General features: G+C 41.6%; 1 protein-coding gene across 2 annotated transcripts in view; it reads left to right on the top strand.

The window, feature by feature from the left end:
• The first annotated feature begins 1,772 nt into the window (after positions 1 to 1,772).
• Positions 1,773 to 25,438, top strand: part of CDH13 (cadherin 13) — a 446,705-nt gene continuing 423,039 nt past the window's right edge. For both annotated transcript variants that reach the window (XM_042027121.1, XM_042027120.1), the window contains exon 1: positions 1,773 to 1,944. In XM_042027121.1, the coding sequence (XP_041883055.1) occupies positions 1,900 to 1,944 (45 nt within the window). In that variant the 5' untranslated portion in view covers positions 1,773 to 1,899. The remainder of the gene's footprint in view (positions 1,945 to 25,438) is intronic.

Genomic DNA, 25,438 nt, shown 5'->3' with positions numbered 1-25,438 from the left:
TGACTTCTATTTTTTTTAAGTGAGTTCCTTTCCTGTAAAACCGGATGCAGATATGCCTTTGTTTCTTTCAGCCACCACCTACTTCTGGTTGGTCTGGTAACTCACTCAGCTGTTTGGCCACAGTTGGTGTGATTAAGAGGGTCCAAGTCCCAGTGCCCCCATACAAAGGCTGTGCACGCTGTGGAATGGCTGGGGCTGTTTCCTGTGGGATATGCCCTATAAACCCTACCCAGCCTGGTTTATAAATTCCTAGATGCTCCTCTCGAGGCTCAGAATTATACTTGATGGCAAACTGGCTCCCTGAAAGAAAATGGGATGTGGTCAGTAATTTATTTCTAGTCATAAAGAGCTCTAAGGTTTTTCTTTTTTACCCTGCTAAGCTGGCTTTCTGCTTAAAAAAGAAAGGATGAAAAAGAAAGCAACCTACCTGCTTTTTTTTTTTAATGTCTAAGTAGTGAACCTTTCATGGTTAGGTAGGGCATTATTATTGCTACTGGTAGTTCCTGCTGGGTTTTGTTTGGATTCTATTCCAACTTGAGTATTAATCTAAACTCGTGTAATGGAGGTACTGGAACAGAGTTATTGCTCCATGTGAGGGTTTAGACTTGGAAGGACAGTATTTTCCCTCAGTTTTGGTCCAGTGGGTAAGTAAAGAAAGATGTAAGCTGTGAGCAGTAGACTAGCAGTGGTTGTATCAAACAACATTATTCACAGCTGGAAGCTCCTGCTGATGCTGGGAAGCTCAAAGTGGTTGGCAGTTCCTTTATCCCTTCGTATCTGCCTACCTGCCTTTTCTTCCACACGTTTCTTCTCATCTCCATCAGCACAGCAGCCAGCCATGGTGGGGCAGAGCAGAAAGTGATTGCACCTGGTTCTTCTGGATGAGCAAGGGAGGGAAAAACATCACTCTTTTGATCCTTCTAAAAATGGGGGAAGGGTACTACTGAGTCACCCTGGTGACTGATAGGAGACAACTCAAGAAAGGACTGGAGTATTGTGATAATGGGGAGTGGCAAGAGAGGTGGAGTTGGAAATGCACTCAGGGGAATTTACTCCTAATCTTTGGTCCATCTGCCTCTGTTGCTTCCTAGGCTGCAGTAACCCATAACCAATCCAGAGAAAGCAGGTCCTTGAGACATCAGGTCCCCTCTTTCAAACAGGAAAAGTTTTTGTAATTGAAGGACATGCACCTATGAAACTTTGTCCTAGATTGTAGCTTGTTGAATTAAAAGCCAATTCTGCCATTATCTGAGCAGTTAATAAAATCTATTGCCTTATGATGGATTTTTTCTGCAGGCTAGAATAGATCTGTCTTCATTGTGATTTGTGAGATTGAGGGGAAAACACAAGATATAACCTGTATTTCTACTGCACTGAAAAATTTCATTGTGTTCTCCTCCTAAGGCTTGGAAGTAACCAAAACTGCAGAGGTCATTTTTTTGTTTTATTGAAAACAAAGTATACCTTATTAACATTTTAATAAAGAGAATCTCTTTGCAGTGGTGCTCAGAGTTGCTCTTATTTCTCCTTGTGCAATTCCACTCTCTAAAAGGGAAAATACTATTGAGATCTGTAAAGCATGATGTGTTAGACTGAAACTAAACACAGAAATACACCAAAGCAAAATGCTTCCTAAAGGTGCTGTGTTTGTAGAGGTGCTTGCCCGATATGTGTGATGCAAAATGGGGATGCTTTGTGAAGAAATCATCCTTGTAAAGCCATTGGTTCTGGTCATCAGACTCTATCCAATGCTTTAGTGATGATGCTGCTGATCTATTTGGGAAGTTGGCTGGCTCTCAAGGCAGAGTCTCTTCTCAAAGGCTGTTTCACAGTGAAAATATGCTCAGTGCAGCCGAGTGCATGAATGAAAAAGCCTCTGGTACCTTCTAGTCTGGCAAAATGCAGCACAAAACTCAACTTACTCTGTCTTTTCTGCTGTCCCAGGTAAGAAATGTCTGTTTTTCCCTTGCTTTTTCATCTTTCTGCTTTTGTGCATTTGGATTTGAAAGTATTTGTAATTCAGCTCTGATTTCTTAGTAATTATACATTGCTTGAATTACTGTTTAAAGATGCAGGATCTCTGCTCTAAGCCAGTTGCTAGGAATGTAGGATCTCATAGTTCCCTGATTTACAATTACAACCAATTTGCTGTGTGATATATAGCATTTTTTTGTGTCCCTTCAGGAAGGGTGGTGGGGGGAATCTTTCAAGTGTCTCGGTTGCAGCTGCAGCGGCAATATTTTCTGTCATATCAAATGCTGCAACTTTGATTTGCCTCTTTCCTCTGTGGCTTGTGCTGGGTAGTAGGTTTATAGGCTGGTGCAGGCAGCTCACGTTATTTATTGCTTTCTTTTTATAAAAGAATTGGAGAGGGGAATATGGAGGAAAAATAAAATCAGACCTTGCAAAAGGCTCCCTTCCCCGTACTCTCCTGATAGATGTGCAATACTCTGTTAGTGACTTGCTCTGTAGCCTTTCTCTTATTAAATGTAATAGATCCCCCTCCGCCAGAAAGCAGAGGAAAAAACACCCAGCCTTAAAAGCACGGAGCTGCTAAAGCCCCGCTGCTGCTGCCTGTCAAAGCACAGGGACTCGCTGGGCTCCCACTTCTCAGCACCTCCCGGTTACTCTCTTTTCCTCTCGCTGCCGTTACAGGGCTCGCTTTTGGGAAGCTCAGAGCAGGTTTGGAAATCCTTTGTTGTTGTCCAGCTTAAGTGCATTCTCCCTCCTTTCGTCTTAGGAGTTCTGTGAACTTGGATTTAGTGACAGTGGGCTGAGATCCTCTGCACTGAGCAGGGATGAAAGTTAATTCCTTTTTGACTTGCGACCGAGAGGTTTTGTTAACCCTTAGAGGGCTGGTGGGGTTTAGTGGCAAACAAGTGCTGGGACGCTGAGCTTGAGCCTCTATGTTTGTGTAACTGCAACCTCCAGCAGGCATTTGGTCTGCTATCCCAAACAGGGCAACAAGGAGAAAAATGGTGAGGAATCACCACTGGGAGAGCTCTGTTGCTGAGAGGAGCTACACAGTGTGTAAGGAGGAGGCAGCAGGGTGAACGGAATGCACACATGCTGTGGGTCAAGGATAGGACATGTAGGTCCTGGTTTAACCCGATCAGGAGTCAGTGTCTGGGGGTGGGTGGCTGGAGCTGTGGGACAGCGGGAGGCTCGGTGGCTGGGGATTTGGAGTGAGCAAGCACAGAGGCATTTGGGTGGGTTCGGGATAACAACCCTGCTCCGGGGAGTGGAACAAATGACAGCAGCTGCCTTGGGCCATAGGTTTGGTGCCGACCAGCGTGTGCTGGTACCACATGCAGAGCTCCTGGCAGGGCCGCTCTGCCAGCTCGGGCTGGGGCTCCCTGGCAGTGTCCGAGGGCAGCCTCTGGCTCTGCCGGGACTGGCGCAGGAGAGTGGCCAAGCTGCTGCTCTGGGAGGGCTGAGCAGTGTCCCCTGGGCTGGGGATACGCAGAGAGCTCCAGGGGAGGAGAAGTTGCCACCAGTGGGCTGAGATTCAGCCTGGGCAGGCAGCTGGGCTGGCAATGGGAGGCAGTGCTCAGGGAGCACAGGGGCTGGGGGAGGGCACAGGCAGTGGAAAGGTAACCTGTGGATGTACAGAACTGGTACTCTCTCATCTTGGCTTTGAGACCTCCCATCTGCTTTGCTTGGCTTTCTCTCTGTTTTTCAGTTGTTTTTTTTTTTTTTTTTTTTTTTTTTTTGGTACAGCTTCTCTAACATGCCACTGAATTAATCAGCTTGAGTTTGGATTTTCTTTAGTGGTCCCTTGTAGGAAAGCAGTACGTATGTGATACAAGAGGACAGACTTCTAAGGCCTATTAAACATAACTGGCATTTTAACACTAATGTCTTCTTAAAATCTGACAACGTGCAGACACCTGATTCTGAAAACACCTGTGCACTTTATTTTTAACTTTCAGTGATACTTCAGAGTTTATTCCCAGGCTGGGCTGGGATTAGTTCTGCTGTGTTGCAGGGCTGAGCTTGTGGTGCTTTGGCATTGCTTCCAGCTTAAGTGCTCCAACTGCACTCCACCTTCTTTATCAGCATATATAGCTCTATCTGGAAATGTCTCTCTCCACCATGTGAGCTAATGCATCTCCAAGTTTACTTTCTAGATCATGTCAAAGAGTTAATGGATTGAGGAATGAATCAGACTATAATATGGAAGTGTATGTGATTCTGTCTTCAGGTCTAGGTTGTTGAGTACCGGCAGGTTAAAGTATGAATTGGAGTGGGTGCCATGCTAGAGAAAGAAATGGAATTCACTGAAACACTGTTTGGCTTTTCTCTTTGACACAGCACATGCACAAATTTCATGTGACAGGAAAAGTAAACAGAAGAATGTGAGAAACAACATATTAAACAAATGCAGCCATCTGGCTGTGTAGTGGTTGTAACACATTTGGGGATCTTTTTCTGCAAGTTTTCTTTTTTTCTCCCTTAGGAGTAGCAAGACTGTCTCCTATAATGCAATGCTAGTGGAACCAGAAAGGATCAAGTTTGATAGAATTCTTTCTAAGCAGGAGGAATCTAGTAATGCAATACTTTCTGTGGAAGCAGAAGTTAATAATAACTTAATTTCAAAGTAATGACAGCAAGGTTTACAGTGTAGAAAAAAGTTTGAGGAAATTTTTTTTATATCAATAGGAATGGGAACTATAAAAGGCTTATTTTTTTATGAAAAGACTATTTCTAAAATTAGTAACTTGGGTTTTGTGTTTTCTTGGTCTGCCTCTAATTCAACTGCTTTTTTAAAGTATAAAAAAATTGTCTTTTGAGGCATTAAAAGGATGAAGATGGGGAATCACTTTTTCATCTCAACAAAGCAGCCCATTAAGTATGTATGCAAAAATTCTGGTAAACAGGTGGGCAATAAATTAATTTTTTAATTTGCAAAGATTTAGTCTACACTACTACCAACTGCTCTGTTTTCACCAAGAGGAAAACTTAGCATTAGCTGGAATAACTGAGAAAGATGTTTCAAGTAATCCTTTAATTCAGACTCACCTGTAAACTCCAAAGCATAACTATGATGTGCAGCTTTATTGATCTGAAGCTGACAATAAAAACTGAATGTACTCTGGTAGCTTATGCAGTTCACTATACAAGGTACAGTAAGCAGTAAATGTATACTCTGATCTGATAGATTTAAAAATTTGCATGTTTTACATTTTCCCCAAAGGACATTTTCTAAAACCTATGTACAAAATATTTGTTTTAAAACAAAAGTGGTTCACAGGCTTCCTTTTCTATGTTATGCGTTTCATGCAGACAGATGACTCAAAATTTGTGAGTAAAGCTTAGAAGGTGAGGAAAAACCCCCATATTTTTGATGGTTTTAACAATAACTGTCACGTTTCACTGGGTTGCAACTAATTAAATTGGAAAAATGTATGGATTTTACAAGCTTGTCATTAGACTGAATAGAGAAAATTAGTCCTCAAACTCTTTCCCCTAATGCAGAGCCCACACTGCTGCATTCTTAAGCTTTTATTTGTTCAAATTTCTCCAGAAGAGGGCTCCATGCACAGCTTGAAAGGCAGCACCCAGGTACTGAAAGCAAAAGAAATTGAGCAGCTTCAGGAAAAAAGACAAGTCTTGCTCACACAAGTGCGTTGATACAACATTGCAGATAACGCTCAAATTCTGATCGAGTATTTCCCTATCATGTTGCTGTAGGTCTTACTATTTTTGAGTTCTAGAGAAGTCCTGTGGCTCTTGTGTCATATCAGAGTTGTAAAAATGCTTTAAAAATGTTAGAGAAACTCGATTGTCAATCACTATGTATAATGATTTGTACTGATGAACATTTTGTGGGCAGGCTGACACTTGCTCCCCACAGTTCCAGGCCATCATTTTCGGCTATGCAGCCAAAAAAGATCTTCCAGTTGCATATCTCATTCACAAGACAGTGTCTCCCAAAACACAGAGCCATTCCAGCAGTTGTGCTGTCCTGTTTCTCAAACATTACCTTGGAGGGAAGGTTGGCAGTAGCGAATTAGGATGGTTTTTGGCTGCAGCTCTAACCTCTAAAAATATCCTTACACAGGACCTGACCACAGTCCTTACTGCTAAGCGAGGGGGGTTGTTATAGTAGACAAGTGAAAACATGAAAATGCTTCTGCAGTTATGGCAATTAAATCCCACTTTGTGTACCCCTGAGAGTCAATCCTTCAACCTAAGATGTAGCTTAGGGGATATGTTGGGACCTGCTTTCTGTTTCTGATGATCAAAACTTCAAAAAGGTTGTTTTAGCACGTGTGATATTTGTGTTGTGATTCACTGGGGGTTATTGACTTGGCTTTTAGTGGCTTGGCAGCTAAGAAATTAGTATTCCTAAAAGCTATCTCAATAGACCGATGTCACAGGGACTATTAGAACCACGTGGATGGCAACAGCGGTGCCCCTTCAAGGAGTTGTGAAGTTCTGCCTTCCTTTTCTTCCTGTTTGCTGCAAGATAAGCAGGCTCTTCCCATTCTATTAATATGTAAAAGCGAACCAGATAACAGAGCCCTCAGTGTTCCACTCTTCCTGCATCACTGCTGGAGTGAATCTCTAATCTCCAGCGTGCCATGTGTCAGGATTCAGGCCTCAGGTTCTGGAGCTCCTATGACAGCATAAACCTTTCCAGAGGATGGGGGCTTCATTTAGGACTTTGAGTAGAAAGGTCAGGTTAGCAGGTTTTTTAATTGTTTCATGGACGGTTACAGGGGCTAAACTCGCTGTTTTGGTGTGTATCACTGGTATTCCAGCCAGCAGGGACAACTGTGTCCTTGGGGCATCAGGCACAGCTTTGGCAGCTGGGAAAGGGAGGGGATTGCCCTGCTGTCCACTGGGGTGGCCTCACCTGGAGTGCTGAGGGCAGTTTTGGTCACCAAAATATAACAAAGATATTAAACTATTGGAGAGTGTCCAAAGCAGGGCAATGAAGATGGAGAAGGGCCTTGAGGGGAAGCTGTGTAAGGAGTGTCTGAGGGCACTTGGCTTGTTCAGCCTGGAGGAGAATGAGAAGAGACCTCACTGCGGCTACAGTGCAGTGAGAAGAGGAGGGATAGATGCTGATCTCTGCTCTGTGTGACCAGTGACAGGAGCCGAGGGAATGGCCTGAAGTTGTGTCAGAGGAGGTTTAGGTTTGGTATTACAAAAAAGTTCTTCACTCAGAGTGTGGTTGGGCACTGAACAGGCTCCCCAGGGCAGCGGTCACAGCACCAAGCCTGACAGAGTTCAAGAAGAGTTTGGACAACGCTCTTGGGCACATGGGTGACTCTGGAGGATGGTACTGTGCAGGGCCATGAGTTGGACTCAATGATCTTTGTGAGTCCCTTCCAATGCCACGTATTCTGTGATTCTAACTAGAGTTCATCTGTGCAGGCAAAAAGACAAATTTACAATGTCCACTGGGGAGGAGAAACAGAATGAGAGGCATTTATCATCCTTAGGAGACTAAGTGGGCTATGGCGCTTCCCGGTTCACTCTGGATGCTATTAGTGGGTTCTTGATCGCGGCCATATGGTTGCACTCTGCCCTGCCCTAATCACCAGATGGATGGGACCAGTCCAGATGGGAGGCTGTGTTCTTCTGTCACTTCATGTGTCCTGCAGCTAACACAATGTTAGTGTACACAAATCAGTAGGATATTAAATGCCAAAGAGGAGAGAAAAAGAAGACTTGATTTATTAACCACTGTTTCATTATTCAGAGGTCTTGGAAATTTGCCCACTGCTGCTTTTAAATTTTTTTTTGTGTGTGATGTGGACTGTATACTGTGTCAAATGGAAGAATCTAATTCTTTGAAAGCCTTACTGTTTCATATGAGGGGAACTCATTCTGCTTCTATCTTATCCAATATTCTATTGTTTTGCACCAATAACTTTCTTGACTAGAAGAAAAAAAGAAGGATTTTAAGATTTGGTTTGATGGAGCTGGTTAAAGCAGTTCTATGAACAGACTAAAATAAATATGAGGTATTAAAAGTGGGGTGAATCTTTTCAGCACACAGCAGTTTTCAGTATCTCTAACCACTTGGAAAAGCTGATTAAGGTGTTTAAATAACTTCTGATATCTATGAATGTCCATGTATGGATGTTTAATTTGGTATCTTTATGGGCCTTGTTCTTAGAACATCCACCTTCAAGCTTTTGAAATATCTTAAAATTAGATACCCATACGCAGCTCCCTGAAATTAATAATATTTTATTACCTAGGATTCCTTAGACTCCATTTGATAAAGGTTCTACTCCCAAAACTATCATTTAAATAACTAAAAAAACCCCTAGCAAACCACTCATAGGTATCTATTTCAGTCTAAATTATTTCATTCTCTTGCTGTGAACAACTAATGCTTAATTTCTTATTAGTAATGACAATGTATATATTTCTAAAAGTTAATATTTAATGCCCAAGGATTTTGCAGCCTGGTACATAATGAAGAGCAAATAATTCTTGTGTGTATGAAGGCAGTGTTAACAGTACACACAGCAAGTGTGTTTCTAAAAGTTTGCAGAGGTTTTAGGATTTTGAGTAATCGTGGCAGATGGAACCTTGTGGAACTTGTGTGTAACATGGACTCAAAATGCTGCAAATTAGAGGTTCTAGGCTGTTGAGAGGTTAATGTGGCAGTATGCAAAGAAATATTTATACATACAGCTGGAGTTTAGGATAAGAGATGCTCCCTTGCAAATCTCTGTACCTGTAAGCTCAGGTTAGCTCAACTGTCACTATTTGTGTGCTGAGGGCTGCTGTTGGTTACCCCTCTCCCTCCCCTGGGCTGGGTGTGAGATCTCCCTTCCTGCTCCAAGGCAAGGTTGACAGACTTGGCTGGAAACACAGCTGAGGGAGTCCTGCTTCTCTGCATTAGTGGCTGGCTGCCACATGGGCAGGAACACATCTGTGGCACATGTAGAAAGAGGATGGATAATTTCTTGTATTGCTTCAAATCAATCCATAAAAGTGTCGACACATTGAGTTTTGTTCAAATTGCTATGGAGCAAAAAACCCCAAACATGTTACAAAGCACTTATCATGCTGATAATTGGCTCATCTACTTTATAGACACTTAATCTCTTTCTTTTCATCTTCTTGGCATAACTTGGAATTGGGCTTCTGTGCAAGTTGTCAATAAAGAGTCCTGGAGTCAAATGCAGGCGATTTTGAACCCATAAGAGTAAAACAAGCGCTGGCAGTTGTTCATGGGGTCACTGTATAAAGGGAGATATCTCAGCTGCCTGAAATAGGAGTACGATCCCCAGCTTGTAGAGACAACATATAAGGATAGAGGCAGGAGAGCATCATGTAAAATTTCCCCTTCCTTAGCCTGTTATAGTTTTCTTGTGTCTAATTACAATATAATTTTCAGCCAACGGTTGGTAACTGCTTGGGAGCAGAGAAAACCCCAGAAACAGTGTCCCCAGGATCTTGCATTTTCCCATAGACAAACTTTCTTGCTTTGAGTTCCTCTGCTGCCAAAGAAGGTGTATTTATACACTTCTCTTGAGACAGCCCTGCGTTGTCCCTGAGGAACCACGTTTTATCAGACAACAAACAGCTATAACAAAATGTGAGAACTGAACGTAGCACTGCTCTGAAATTGACAAAGCAGGAAATCCAGAGCATCTGCTACTTTGCTCCCTAAGTGAAAGGAGCTGGAATTAGGCATTAGCATTGCATGGGCATTTCCCACCCCATTAAACCCATTGTTTCAGAGCTCTGTCAGAGGAAGCTGAGCAACTCCTACTGCGCTCTGCAGCAAGAATGGATAGCTCAGCTGTGGATTTGAGCTGTTCTGTACAGTTAAATAACTGGCCAAATTAAAAGGTGTTCAGCTTGTCCTTCTGCCGAGATAACTGCTCTTGCAAGTGCCAGGAAGTCCTGGGTATTATCCAGGTGAAATGCAAAATGAAATACCCGTGGGTAGAGATAAATGAGAATGACATTAAAATAGAATAATACATAAAAGTCAGTTTTGATTTCTGGGCATGTGTACTAGCTTGCTACCTGAAGGTTGTATTGTGTGTCAGGCAAAGTGGTTTTATTGTTTTCCAAAATGTTTGTTTTCATAATTCATGATCAGATTGAACTAACTGGACTCTGAACTCTATAAATCTTGATTTATGGATATTGATATTTCTGTCAGTTTACTGATACACAGCTCTGACCTGAACACTAAACTAGTCAGGTGTGTATTTGATCATCTCTCATTAATAATGAATCATAAAATGGTTGGAGTTGGAAGGGACCTCAAAGATCATCTCGTTCCAACTCCCTGCCATGGGCAGGGACATCTTCCACTAGATAAAGTTGCTCCAAGCCCTGCCCAGCCTGGCCTTGAGCACTCTCAATCCGTTCTCTGTCTTGCCTTGGCCTTGTGGAACTCTGTATGGAATGTGGCAATACCATTGCAGGAGTTGTTATTCGGTGGAACAAAGCTGAAGGGATGGTCAGGAAAGCCTGGAGCAACGGGAAACACACCTCCTTGCACCCACATTCCCTGCTTTTTGGGAATAGATAAGCCTCTGACATACAGTTTTGAAATAATTGTTTTCTTCTAATGCTTTAAACTACAAGATCTCATTTAAAAATAATAAACAAGAATGCAATCTCCAATGTTAAATGTCATGAACAGTTTTCCCTAACTGTTGATCTCTGCAGTACAGTTATCAATGCAGAAATGTGGTACTTTGTGTGGTGAGGGTATTGATTATTGTAATCTGGGAAAAGAGCAGCTGATAAATTCACATACCATGTGTTACTGGGAAGTAAGATAAAGATGCTGGTAATACATAGTGAAATTTTGTCTCTTGTCGAAATTACTGCTGGTCTTGCACATCTCTCAACTTCAGTTTTGTGTGTTTGCAATAGCAAAGCACTGCTGCTCGCACCAATGCAGGAACAAGTCTCCAGTGGATGTGGATTGATTGCATTGCCCCTCCTTTTGCTATCTGGGTGAAGGATGGTTGGTGTCAATGCCACGTGCATTCCTCCTGTGCGCGTACCAGGATGCTTACATGGCTTCTATTGCTGTGATATCTGAGCACCCTACAAATGGTAATGAATTTATCCTTGCTTCCCTAAAATAACTGCTCAGTTACGACAGGAACATTATTCTGAAATAGGAGACAGCCTCCAACATCTGCCTGTTTCAATGACTTGAGGTCTGTTATCTTAGGTGAGTAATGATGTCAGCTGCTGTCACTTGGGCTGCTGATGTTGATTCAGTGGTGACACTTCATTGTATTCCAGACAGATTAATTCTGATTGGAGGGAGCCCAGAATAAATTCAGTCTTTAGGCCAATCAGAAGGTGGTGTCTTCAGTAGTATTTTAATAATGCAGCTCAGCTTTCAAGAATGTATTTAGTTATGATTTGCCAAGGAACTGCCTATCTCTGTACAATAGTTATTTACATGTAGAGGAAATAAGAAGATAAAAATATAATCATAACTGTACAGAGTTCTTTAGGCATAAGGAAATGGAGTGTGCTTGCTCATAGCTGGTGTTTGTGGTGGCTGCTGGCACAATGGTCAGTTGGAGCAGAGGAGGAGCAGGAGGCTGGCAGTGCTATTTACACTCAAGGCATTTCAGACCAAAGCAGTTTGGGGTAGAAAATGGGGAGAGATAATGCACAACAAACTCTGCTCCAGTGCTTGGGTAGGGCAGAGGCGCTGCATCTTTTCACTGCAACAGGAGACACAGTCTGTGGCAGAATATTTCTCCCACCATCTGCTCACTGATAGAGGTTCCTTTCTTCCTTCCTTTCCTCAGTTTGGAGGAGGCAGAGCTGCCAAAAGCTTGGGCTTCTCTGGCAGGAGGTGAGCTGCTGCTCGTGGCTGTCTCCCTCCCAGGTTAACTTCTGGAAGTAGGATAGTGCTGACCTAAGGTGCTTCTGTTAGGGAGACACACCCAAATGTTTGAATTCTTGGGAGGACTAAGACACGTTGATGCACCGTTTGTTACGTGCCCAAAACACGAGACTCTGTAGATTTGTATGGACTGTTGAAAGCCACTGCCTGACTTTGTGGAACAGCTGCTTCTTCCTGTGTTTGTCTCTCTGAAATGAGGATTCAGACTTCTCGCACTTGCTTCCCAAGAATACAATTTTCAAAGCTTTTTCCTCCTTCAGGAGTCAAAGGCACACAAGCACAGAACCTGTTTCTTGCTGTGCATGGGAGCTAAACATTGATTATGGGGTGGGTGAAGGAGTTTGAGTAAAACAAACTGACTTGCTTGTCTGCAATAACTCATGTTGAACCTGAACAGAATTGTTTCTCCAACTAGTCCTTGACTTCTGATTTCTGCATGCTGTGTGTTTGTGGAGTCTAGCTGGGATATGTAGGAATAAAAAGCCATAGTGCACAGCATGAATGGCTCTCTCTGCCTTACCTCCAGGCTGACTGGAAGCATCAACATTCCTGTAATTTCCTTGTTCAAATTACTTTTTTCTCTTTTTTCCTCCATCACTTTAAAATAATTCAGATAGTCTGAGTGCTTTTAGTTTTTATACTCAAACTTTCCTCCAGAACTCCTAGTGTTGGGAGAAAGGGTTAATAATTTTTACTATTTGGTTTAACTTCTCATAGATGGGCTTCAACAGGCTCTGCTGGAAATTCCATCCCTGCTCTTGGTGCTTATAGATGTTTTTCTTTTGGTGATAGAAGAGAAGATGATGGAGGTTTTCCTGCACTATGGTGAGAATCCGACACACCTAAGGGGTCACTTTCCTTTAACATTTCACATAGGTCATATTTTCACTGGGTAATCTGCAGATTCTCCAGAGTTAGTGCAGTGTTAAGCTCTAACTTTTGGCTAATGGAGTAGGGAACTCGAAGAGTTGTAGTTTAAGTACTTATGTATCTGGCCCAAACCTTGCTCTTTTCCTGCTATGTTCATATTACCCTATTCCTTTCTCCCTCAGTCCTTTCTGCACATGTGGAAAAGAGAATTTCATTTACCCCAATAATGGTGTTAGGTTGGTGATCTCCTGGGGCCAGAAGCGCTGGGGTAGTAATTTGTTAATAAACATGCTGACATAGCTGCTGAACTTCTCCTTTTCACTGGTTGACTGAGGAATATGAGAAAGAAGAGCAAACCTTAAAGAACAAAAATGGAAGGGAAAGCAAAACCAAAAGAAAAACAAAATGGTATTCAATGTGCTGTCACTTTTTGCAGCTGTTAGGATTTGGAAAGCAGACTTTTATACTTGTGATACAGGAATGGAGCACAGACTGATTTTGCCTGATTTCCACATCTTCATTTACACAATCTTGCCTCAGAGCTTAGGCTGACACCCATATCCAGAGCTCTTGCTCCTATCTAGATCTGCAGTTGTTGGCACCAGGAAATGGTGATACTGTTTATGCACACTTGTGTATATCGGCAGGCTGGTTTTTGAGAGGCAGGAAATTTAATCCTTTGTAAACCTCTGTATCCATTTCCAGCATTCATTAGCTGCCACAGAACTCTACTCTCTTTTACATTTTACGTTTTGGTGGGGCTTTATTACAATTTGTTCTATGTCTTGATGGACAACACTTATCTCTACTGCTTTGATGTTGTTGTGTTCATTATCATTAAACCCATTCTGCTGATGCTTTGGGAAATTTGTTATCACACAGATGAAATAAACTTAGGACATCCCTTCCTCTAATTGCCTAACTGGATGGGGAAGGAATGGGAGTGGAGAGAACAGAAGACAAACTGGGTATAAGTTGTGAGGCCAAAGCAGCCTTCATTGCAGGACAACACTTTGCAATTTCTTTTGAAACTGTATGCCTGTTGCTTTAACTCTCTGAAGCTGGTTTATTTGTCAGGAAGGTGACTTGCCACATGTCCCCTCTGTGACACCAACTTGATTTTTAACTGCTTACTGATGGACATGAGTATGTCCTAAAGAAAATTGAAAGGTAAGAAAGGGTTAGAGAACCTCAGAGGGGAAATACAGCTCTGATACTGCTTTCTAGCAATAAATATGAAGCAAGGCAGCTACCAGGAAGAGCTGGGCAATGTCTTGCTGAAATGGGGCAACTGTTAGAAAAGATAAATGCTCCAAGGTTTTTGTCAGATATTATGTGACTTCCCCTGTCCTACCACTTTTGCTAATATATAATTTCACAGGCTTATTCCTTTCCTCTTATTTTTCTGACAACTCTTGGAGGCCAGCTAAAGAACAAGAGATTAAAAGGAAGAGGACCTGGCTTCAGGCACATTTGCAAACTAGCTGCTAGTTTTCTGCAGGTCCTTCCATGTTTAAAACAGAGACAATCCTCCCCTGACAACTGAGCGTGCAATTCATGTACAATGGATCTGCTTCTGACATTGTATTTCTGGGGTGTTTGTATGACTCGTGATTTGTCTGGCAGTGCTTGAGTTTAAGCACTGATAAAGGCAACACAGCAGAGTGCAAATACATTTGACCTTTCAAAACACTGAATAGAAAACAAAAATAGAAAAATAGTTACTTTGCAGTTTTTTCTTGTACATGTATAATGACTGCAAGCAAACCAGCATCCTGATTTCTGCCTTGGGAGCCTGGGTAGCACAGAGGCCTCCAGGCCCGAGCTCCGCTGTTATTCCTCCTGTTCTACTATGTGTGAGTTAGCCTGATACCGGTGTAGAGGTTCAGGTCAACTTTGATTTCCCCAGGTCAGGGATTGGCCTGTAGTTGGTGTCTGCTGCATCCCAAAATCTTCATTTTTTGGTATGCTATGCTTGTATAATTGGCACTCTGGTCTTGACTGACTTGCCTGGTGGGCAGGTGTCTGTATTCCAAGCGTAAGGTTTCATGGGAAGTGTCACTTTAAATCAGTAACACTGACACAGAACTAAGGCTCAGGCACCTGTGGGAAGTTCCTGCCAAAATCCTCAGCCAGCTGCAGCCTTAGCTTGGATGCAGCCACCTCGTAACACTGCTGTGAGCTGCTTTAAAAAGGGAGTAATTCCCTGGGTGCTCTGTGGTGTAAGTACCCTGTTCAGTCAGGGCTGCAGAGCTCAGTCTGGCTGAAACCCTCCTGGAAGGGCAGGGGATGGAAATAGAACCGTGGCTGAGGCAGGGCAACATCAGCCTTGTGACACTGCCACTCCCTGTGGCATCACTGTTCCTGGGGAGGATGTGCAGTTCTGAATAAGGCTCCAAATATGATGGGAACTAAAGATCCTCCCTTCTTTTCCTCATAAAACTGTGGTTGTTTTGTGAGCACATTCCTTTGCTTTACAAGCAGAGCAAGTACATGCAGTCCATCTCTCCCAGCCTACAAGCCAGAGATGCACAGGGTGTGCAGAGTCGTGTGTCAGGTTCTGGGTTAGGGGTAGGTTTTAAATGAGGTGAGCAGGTTAAATGTTCATCTTGACCCTCTTTGGGGAACGGAGGGAAGACTGTGCAGCAGCTGGGTAGGGCTCTGATCTGGCATTGCTACAGATATTTTTGATATTTCTAAAACTACTTTCCAGTAACTGCAGTGGAATTTGGATTTTTTTTGGTCTGAAGCTTCTTAGCTGTAAATGATATCCATGTTTGATTTATTTGTACTACACTGCTGCCTGTCATATACTGGTCAAGTCTGGTGCAGCAGAGAGAAACATTTTTCCCTTCTCATCCCATTTTCTTATTCCTTGGTTCATTGTGTAGGCACCTCCTGTGGCTGTATTTACATGAATTTCACTGACAACAAATCTTGAGAAAGCCACTTAAATAATAACCAATGTGTCTTTTAAATTGTTCCTTTTCCACATATTTGTGTGAAAGGGTAAACTATTGATCAGCTTCCTTAGCACCTGTAATGAAAGCTCTCTGGTTTTGTTTAGTGCTAGTGGCAAAGCTTCATGTAAAAACAAGGCTGCTGGACTGGGAGGTGTGCAATACTTGTGGACTTAAAAAGAGGAGGAGAAAAAGAAGGGATAAACTGGTATTTTGTCTTATTTGGTAATTCTCTGCTCTAAAATATGTAGTCACTGGATAAGCAGCAATGGTGAATTGAAACTGAAATTGTTGTCTTTTCCAGACAAAGCTCTAACTGCTCCCTTCAAACTTATGCTCCTTTTTGCATACTTTTTGGACTACACTTCTGGCCTTTTGGCCAAAACATCTGATTTGTGTAACAGTCCAGCTTGTCTGGGCAAAAGCAGGGCAGGGAGCTTCCTCAAAGCCATGGCTTTGAGTGTCCTTAGTGTGAAGTGGGTTTTGAGCTTTGGTTTTCCCCTTGCCCAGCAAACTGTGTGGACTTTGATAGTATTTTTGTGTTTTAGCTTCTCTTTTCAGACTGTGTGGCTTCACTGAGAATCTGAACTGCAAAGCAGTGCCTTTTCCCACCAACCATATGCATCAGGCTGACCTTTGGCCTGAATGCAAAGTTTGGTGTCAACTCTGTGCCATTAGCAAATATCACATAAATCACAGTGACAAGGTTTCCAGGCGGCTGTGGCTGGGGGGAGGTTGGCACTGAGTGTGTCTGAATGACAGAAGTGACTTCTGATCTCTGTTAGCACTGAAGGACAGGCACTAACAGGCCCAAGAGAACAGGGTTATTTCTTGCTCCATCCTTTGCCCTGTTTCCATGTGGACACCCTCCCTTGAGCTGTGCCTCACCCTGTCGTGCTTGGTTAACATGCCTGGGGGTCAGAGCCCACCCCTGGCACCAGGAATGGCTGATGGTCCTGGTGGGGATAACTTCACTTAGAGCTTCAGTACTTAGAGCCTCAATTCTCTCTTAACAGCCTCATCCTTCTTGAGCATCTTGATTTCAAGTGTCTGTTGAAGCACTGTAAACAGATTTCCTTCAGCTCTGCAGCACTACATGCTGTGTTGCAATACATTGTCTACTTTAGAGCTGTTAGTGATTCATTAGTTTGCTGTTCCAAAAACCAATTCCAAAGGGATCACTCGTCTCCCTAGAGCAGTGAAGGTATTTTCTAGTTGGCTACACAGTGCTAGAGCAGCTTTTTTGAGACTTGCCTGGTTCAAATCATGTGGCAGTGATACTGCCAAAGGCTGCCAATTCAATGGAGGATTGCACACAGATTCCATGGGTGGGAACTTGCAATATTATTAGACACAGCTAATAATAGCTCCTCTTGACTCCTGAAATGTCAGAGTGGTCTTGTGGGTAGCTGCACTTTATAAAGCATTAACTTCTTTTTTTTGCCACCAAGAGTAGTCCCTGACATATTCAATGCTGCATTATACTTGTAATATAGAAAAGTATATTGGAAATGAAGGATCTTAATCTGTCTGTGAATTGACCAGTGCCAAGATCTCAGTGTTGCAGCATCAGTCTGGGGACACAGGATTATGTCCTCTCTGTGCACTAGAAAGATGAGCTTCTCCTATCCAGAGATTCCCAAGATCTGATGAGCATGCCTCTGGAGGGGGCTTGGGAACACAACAGTGAGAGATCTCTGTACTATAAAAAAAAAAAAAAGGTATTATAACATAAAGCAGTAACTCAGCTTTCTCTGAGGGGGCTCAGTTGCTGTCTGCAGACTGTCCTGCAGTCAGATCTCCAGGGTTTCTGGGGTTTCTGAGTGTATCTTTGCCCTAGAACTTGTTTTTCTGGCGGGGAGAAATAACTCCGCTTTTCACAGAACTTCCAAAGTTTTCAATTGTTTTATGAACCAAGAGAAAACAGAAAATAAAAAAAAAATCTCTACATGCTCCATGGAACTAAGTTAATGCTCTTTCTTACATTAGCTGTTTATTTCTTTTTGCTGTCTAGTGCACCCAGCAAGGTACCAGCAGGACATCTTGAGCTGCAGGATTTACTGTAAGATTTTTATGGACTGCTGGAGACCAGGCAGGAATTTTGATATGTTAGCTGCAGAGTGGCAGAAACTGATGCATAAAAAACTATGCAGACTAAATTCTTAGTCAAAAGGTGCCAGTATTTAGAAGAGTGAGAAATTAAGCAATGAGGTTTTGTTAGTTTTGAGGTTATAACTGAAATCATAGCTCTGAGCAGGTGAGCTGAGCTTCAGGAGATGTTGGACACTTGTTGTCTCCCATGATTTGAATTAGCTGGGGCACCTGCCTCTTGCAAGTACAGAGCTGCATGGGAATGGCATGAAGCCATGCAATTGAGGGTAATGCAAATGTGGGGACAGACGGATGACCTATATTCCAAGTGACTCTTCTCAATTGCCTTTTACTGCTTTTTATTACAGTTAAACACCTGGGTGTGTCTTTCAAGGCAGAATTGCATCACTGGGGGCCATGATTAACATGACATAATGAAGGGACCTCACTTCCTGTACGTTACTATAGCTCTGATTTTATTTTCCTGATTTTGCACAGAATTTAGATGATCATATCACTTAAGAGCAGGGAAAACTCAAGTGCAAAACTAGAAAGTAGCTTGTGCGAAGTCCTATAGGAAGTCTTTAATAGGTAGACTTTGTTTGCAGTCACAGCTCAGGAGCCCCCAATCACCCATCAGTACATGTTGATCCTGCTACTGAGAACCCAGAGCAATGTGGCTTGTTGGGGGATCTTGGAAAGAGTCTTGTGCTCATTCTGTTTACTTGAACTAATTACTTTAATTATAGTAATTAATTTGTATCTTAATGAGCAATCCATCCCTCTATTTGTGCAGTGCTGCCAGAATTTAGTCCTCATCTTAAAGATACGTTGCAGGCTTCTTGTGCCAATGAAGATGTATTTTCAGTGCACTTGGGGAATTGTGGTTAACAGAATGACTTCACCCGAAGGGGGAGCTTGACTGTTGTCATTTTGTTCTTGTTCAATAATCTGAAATACATTATTAGCATCAATGTGTTACCTAAAGAAAAATAAGGTTAGAATCAATGGGTTTTTAAGAGTATTTTCCTCTTTCCCTGAGGTTTCTTTTTTTTTTTCCCCAGAAGTACTCTGACTTTTTCTTTGCTTGGCCACTTAAATTAACTTGCTTGTGAGCATTTAAAGCCAATTGTGTGCTTACAAATCTGAGAATAAAAGCAGAAAATATTTATCTTGCAATAAGTTTTTATTCCTCTCGCATTTATTGTACCTCATTCCCTCTACCTTCTAAATCATGATAATCAGGCACTGAAAAACATATTTTATATGAGGTTCCATGCGAGTCCTGGCAGATGGATAATGGATTACTCTCAGCTGCTCCTTGCCATAGCTGGATAAACCCCATCTTGCACAGACTCACAGAAGTCATCAGGTTGTCCTTCATTTCAAGTTCATCCTTCTTTGTCATCCTGATAGGCAAAGGCGCTTGGGGAATTAAGACATGAACTTGTTGGTCTTCTTAGAGAAGGTCAAAAAACCTGCTAGAACATGTGACAATTGCTGGATCCGTGCTTCTGTCATGCTTTAAACTTGCTGAAAGAATGAGGTTCCCATTCTCTCTGTGTGCTGTCTACAGTTTGCTGTGATCAAAGAAAGGAGTGGAGGTGGTCTCTTAGGAATGCTTCTGTCCTTGTGCATGAAAGAACAAATTACTACAGTTTTCCCCTTCATTGGAATAATGTGTTCACCTACCTATTTATGAGCAGTCAACAGCTCTTAGTGAGGTGTTAGGGCAGGCACTGGATGCTTCTCAGATGGCTCGAAGTGCCACACTCATCACTCTGTCCCAGTGTTTGTGATTTTACTCGGAGCTAGTCCAAGCAAGGAAGCAGTGAGACCTGCTCAAACTTCCCCACATGACCAAGTTGGTGATTTCCTTTCTATGGTAACATCTATGCAGCCCAAAAGTAACATCTGACAGTCCTTAGAGTCCCCAGTGAAGTGCTTGCTAGAAGTCTTACATCAAACAACTGGCAGCTGACTGCTGCAAATGGATTTGATTTTTTTCTTTATAACACAATTCAAACTAGAGGTTAAACCTAATAGTTAAGAGTTTGTTGTTTGAATAATTATTCATCAGATTCCTGTACGTGAAACACTTGGTGAGAAAACAATGATAACGAGTATGAGTGCTACACTTCAAATACAAATTTGCATTTATGGCAGCAGTGTGTATATTAGTTCTATCCTAGCACTTTTTTCTTAGACTTGCATGTTTAGATGGAATGCAGCATTTGAGTGACAAGATCTTGAAAAGAAATGCTTGATTTTTAAAGTTTGTCATCATTTTGACATTATACTTGAGAGCAATAATTGTGATGTAATTTCTAAAAGTCCAAGAGGTATATCTGTCAAGCATTAATAAAAGATAAACATTTTGTTTATTTTCTTCTTTTAATATATTGTGGTATTAACAGAAGATAAAAATCAGATTTTCTTTCTCTGGCGAGTCCTTAAATTCAATTAAGCTAGGATGTGGTAAACAACACTATGATTTGAAAGAGGATGAACCTCCCTGAGCTATTAGGGAATATGTATATGTCTGAATGTCCTTGCTATTATCAAAACTGTAATCATTGTAAGCTGCAAGCCCATTCAAAATATTATCTAAGCCTGACAACATCCTCAGTGTTAGTACAATGCATTAAAAAAAAGCCTTTTGTGCAATCTGTCTCAAGGACAAGCCACCTAATTAACAGACCAGCCTGAAACACACACTGTTGTGTTTGTCTTTATTAAGACATAATGAATTGCAGAACTCAAAGTTGGTTTTTTTTTTTTTTTTTTTGAATCAGAATGATCTGAGACAAGTGTTTCATCGTAGAGAGTGTAGAAATGTGAAGGCATTAGGTACCACAGTGAGGAGGATGTTAAGTGTAGGCATATCTGTGTTGTGTGTATCCATATATATGTGAAAATATGTATGAATAGATGTAGGGTCATACACACAGTGTAGGGCAGTGTTTTGTTGAGCTACAATGGCTTTTCTTTATCCCCAAAGGTAATACCTGGTTTGTAACTCATTATTCTTTTAACTTGAGTTCACGCCTTAAGATTGAAGCTTCTGAACTTTTGGGATTCATCCCAAGTTCCTCTGAGTCCAAGATATTACTATAAAATCCAGTCAGAACCCAGTCCTGACTCTTTGCTCTCAGGTTTTGAACCTCTGTATTTTTGACACACTCAAACTCCCATCAGTGGTATGAAAGCAAGTGCTCAAATAAGCTGCTTTGAAGAGCAAGGACTGAGGATCTTTTCAGCTTCCAAGTAGCCTCATCCAGCTGTGCACTACACTTGTGGGTTTATGCTTGCTAAATTCTTACAATGGGAGCAGTGATAAAGCAACAGCAGCTGCAGACCAGAAATGTGTGTGGAGTAGTTTGAAGGATTGGTCTATGAGAAGTACAAATAAAAACTTACCGGGTTTGATAGCTTTTGAAATATCTGGTTGTTATCCTCAAGAGCTTCATTCCAGGACCATGTGGATCCTTCCTTCCTGTGTGGTTTTGGCAGGCTGGATCTGATCATTTTTAACCACAAGTACTTCTTCCTTGCCTAAACATGCAGCCTCACAGAAGGATTTCTGTGGGGGGCAAGCATAATTCATATGAATTATATCCATGAGGATTTGGGCATCTATCAGCCCAGTAGGAATTGTCACTTTAAGATTCTGGAAATACTTGCTCACAAGGGAATACTGATGTGATATTTAAAAAGAGCCTTAAAGCAAAGTGTCAAAGTATGAGCAGACCTTAGAGATACATCAGGTATAACTATATGCAGGGCAACTTAGAGCAAACCACAAAATGGTGTTTTTATTTTCCCCTGTGGTGCGATGTTATAGCAGAGAATGGTGTGTAAAGCAGAAAATGGAATGTGTTTCCTTTTTTTTCCCCTCCTGCTTTTAAGTACAGTGACATGTCCTAATTTAGACCTAATTTTCATTCCTGTAACATTGCTTGTAATAACGTCTAAAGTCCTCAGAATTAATTTGACTGGAAAAATTCCAGAAGGACCTTCAATTTTTCTCATTAAAAACATTATAGATGTCTTAATTAGGCACTGTTATTAATGGTAATATTACTCAATTTAGAACTACACACTTAAGATGTGGTTACCTCTAGCGTGATTAGTCAGAGAAGCTCTGCTACGCAAGGATGCACACTAGAATTCTGAACAGTTAAATATTTAGAGCCAGATGCTCAGCTGTGTAAATTGTGTGGCTACAGTGGCCTCAGTGGAGCTAGACTAGTATACGTTAACTGGGGATTTGCTATCTAAAGTTATAAACAATCATTTTTGGCTTATCTCCCTCACTATATCTATTTTTCTTTGCCTTTCTTGTATTTAGCTACTTTTTCCTCTCCACGGTAGAATAAGCTGATGAAGTAACACACACATGTTCCTGCTCCAGGATAAGCTGTTTAACTCCTACAGCTAAGCTGTAGCCACTCTGCACTTGAATTTCTCTTGCCCCCTGTTGTCCCAGGGGCGTTTCCCTGACTTAAGTGAAGCTGCTTCTGATTTAGAACACAGTTCGAGGAGCTTTTCCCAGTCCTTCCACTCTAAAGGGCTCTGCTACCGGCTTCAGGTTGTGGTAATTTGCTTTGCTTGGTGAGGACCTGCTGCTGCTACATGTGAGGGGAAAATTAGGGGGAATCTTTATTTGCTTGCCTAGACAAAGGTTTGCACAAACTTTTAAAGTACTCTGTTGACCAGTTAATGTGTGTATTTTCCTGTTAGAAGATTGAAGGGAGCTGTTTAGATTTACTATATTTGTGCCTGGCTTCATTAGCACAGAAGAACCCATGACAGTTTTCAGGTCTATAATTACTGTGGCTCCTGTTTGATGTTACCTATGTTTATTGTGATTGTGGATGGGAAAGGCTGTTGGCTACATGGGCTATTGCTGCTCTGTGACTTCAGTTGGGAAGTTTGTACAAAATAACACCTGTACTTTGATTATCATCAGGTTATAAGATTTTGTTAAAAAAGCCACCCTCTATACTCCTTAAAATCACACAGCAAATGTTCTAATTTTTTAAGTTATTTGCAAACTAAAGTGTCTAAATTAAATTGGATGTAACACACCAAATATTTGCATTTTCTGCTGCTCAGCAATCCCAGGGTTTATATTCCAAGTGTTTTCAATGTGTAAGTTCTTACCTAGGCTGTGTAAGAGCTCATTTGTGCGGCAGAAAAAGCTGCTCCTTGTGTGAACTGTGTGAAACCCTGATTTGTGTCATCCTGCAGGTAGTTTAAGCACGGAATGAAGTCATCACACGTTCAGGTTCAGATGGACAGATGTGCATGGGGCTGTTAAAGGCATCTGGATTTATAATTGGTATATGGGATAGTACTGAAACTTCAAAGTGCTACAGACATTTGCACCTGCTCACTGATGTATATAATGACGAGTTATTTGGGGTAGTGGGGTGTGAAGCTTAAGAGGAGCTTAATGATTTTTCCTTTAATAAATCATTTGACTACAGCAGTGTCATCTTTTATTAGCTTGCAATTTTGTAAAAGTAAAGATTGAGCATAATGTTGCATATAATTCTAAAACATCTGGTAGCAATATCTAGTAGCAGCTGTTTAGTACCTGAAATATAAACAAAACATGATTTTATCCATAGTTGTTACAGTTAATTTTCCTGGAAGTACTAGTTTTGGAGTAGACACACTATGCAATAGATCTGCTCAGGAGAAAGAGTGAGTGAAAATTAAGATATTGCTCAAAACCTGAGCAAATAGAACAGGTCTGCATAAAATGTGGACTAGGAACACAGTTGTGTTTCGGAAGAGATTTTGTTTTCTATTGAAATGAAAGAAAACACTTTAGAAGAAATCCTAAAATGACGGATAAGTCCTTAACTACACTGTGTCTTGGTAGTGAAGTGCATCCTATTAAAAGTTTATGATCTGTTATAATTGTGTTCATATTGGTTTTTTTTTTTAATCCCTATTCCTGTGAGGGAAATTACCCAGTGCTTTGACTGTGGTGATATACATAGAACTCTATTGCTGGTGCTTGTACACTAGAAGGAAAATAAAACAACCAACAACCCCACAAAGAAAGCCAAGGGAAAATGAGGTGACAGCAGTTCACTTGCTGTTTTTCCTGTGTCTGGTTCTATCTTGGGATTCCCAGGAAATGTGGGGGCTGCATTGTCACATGGACCAGAGAGCAGAAGTGCCTTTGGGCTGCTGCTGTTTGAGTTGCACCTGTGCTACCTCCCCGGGGGCCACTCTGCAGTTTCATGTTTCAGACTTTCCCTTTGTGTCCCGGGGCATCTATCAGATGCATTTGCTCTTTGAGGGTGAGATGATGATGCAGCATCAGCTGGACCTGCTGAGACTCCCCTTGACACTGGGAACTCAACTTGTTTTCCTAACATACACTTGGATGAGCAATACCCACTTCAGACACACCCGGTGATGGGAATGTGGTTTATGGGAGAACTGAATGTGCGCAATCAAGCAGTATTTCCTGTGCTATGTCTCTATAAACTGTTCCTTTGAAATCTTGCCACTGTAAGAAGCAGAGAGGTTTGCCAAGTAATCTGACTTTAGTGTTGCTTGTAGCAGATTCTGGTCGTTCTGGAGCTGGTGGTGGGGTTTGTACAGAAGCAGAATAAGATCTCAGAATATTGTAGAGCATCAAAACCCGTACATGTGGCACTAGCATATTTTCCTTCTCTTTTGATGGTCCTTTCCTGGTTCCTCTGGGATGTGAATTCTATTTAGGGCACCAATATTCTAGCAATCCTTTTATCCAGTCATGTTTAAACTACCTGTACAGAATAATATCACTTTAAGGATGGAGTGATGTCAATATTTCACAGTCAAATAGATTTTTTTCTGTCTCTAGATCCTCTAGAGGATCTCTGAGGAGTGCAAATGGTTAACTGTGATACTGGGTGTCTGTTTTGCCTTTTCACTTCCTAGTAAGGACACAAGAGGACTCTTTAAGACTATGAGCCCAATGAAGTTTATTTGTGTCTTGGGGCATTGAGTTTCTTTTGACGTCTGCTTATTTCCAGCAGTGACTAAAAGTAACCCATTCAGCATCTTGATCCGTGCCTGCCATGAGTCTGTACATCTGTGTTGCAGAAAAAGTAGACCTTTGACTGCATAGGCACGATTTTTGAATCATTCTGTGCATGTGTAGCCAGAAAAATTCGTGATTTTCTGTTACAGTGAAATGACAATTTTAATGGATGATTCGGGTTATTTACCTATAAGTTGATTTTAAAGCTATTATGCAGTACGGATGTTCAAGTGTAAATAATTTATAATCATGGCCTTATGCTGGAGGATGCTAAATATCAGTAATTTTGTATTATAACTCATTAAGGATGACATTCGGGCTCTCAGGAGGCTGTTTGTAAAACTCCCTTGGCCTCAGTAATGTCAGGATTCCGCCATTAGCGTTACCTAAAAAGTAAAATGACATTTCACTTCTTACTAAATCCAATTAATCTCCATTCATTGCGCAATAATTTTGAATGTAATCTTATTCTAAAAGCTTGGAAGTGCACCAAAAACTGTGACCTAGATCCTGCAGTTTTTAACTCATCTATGAAATGGGAGTTTTTGTTTGTGCGTACGTAGGGTAGCTGTAGTTGTTTCCAAGGATCTTGGT

Source organism: Corvus kubaryi, unplaced genomic scaffold (genome assembly GCF_017639235.1).
Source record: "Corvus kubaryi isolate FWS band 111438036 unplaced genomic scaffold, C.kubaryi_AGA036_p1.0 37300, whole genome shotgun sequence".
NCBI lineage: Eukaryota > Metazoa > Chordata > Aves > Passeriformes > Corvidae > Corvus > Corvus kubaryi.
Note: the sequence above shows the minus strand (reverse complement) of the source record. Positions and strands in the feature narration are given on the sequence as shown.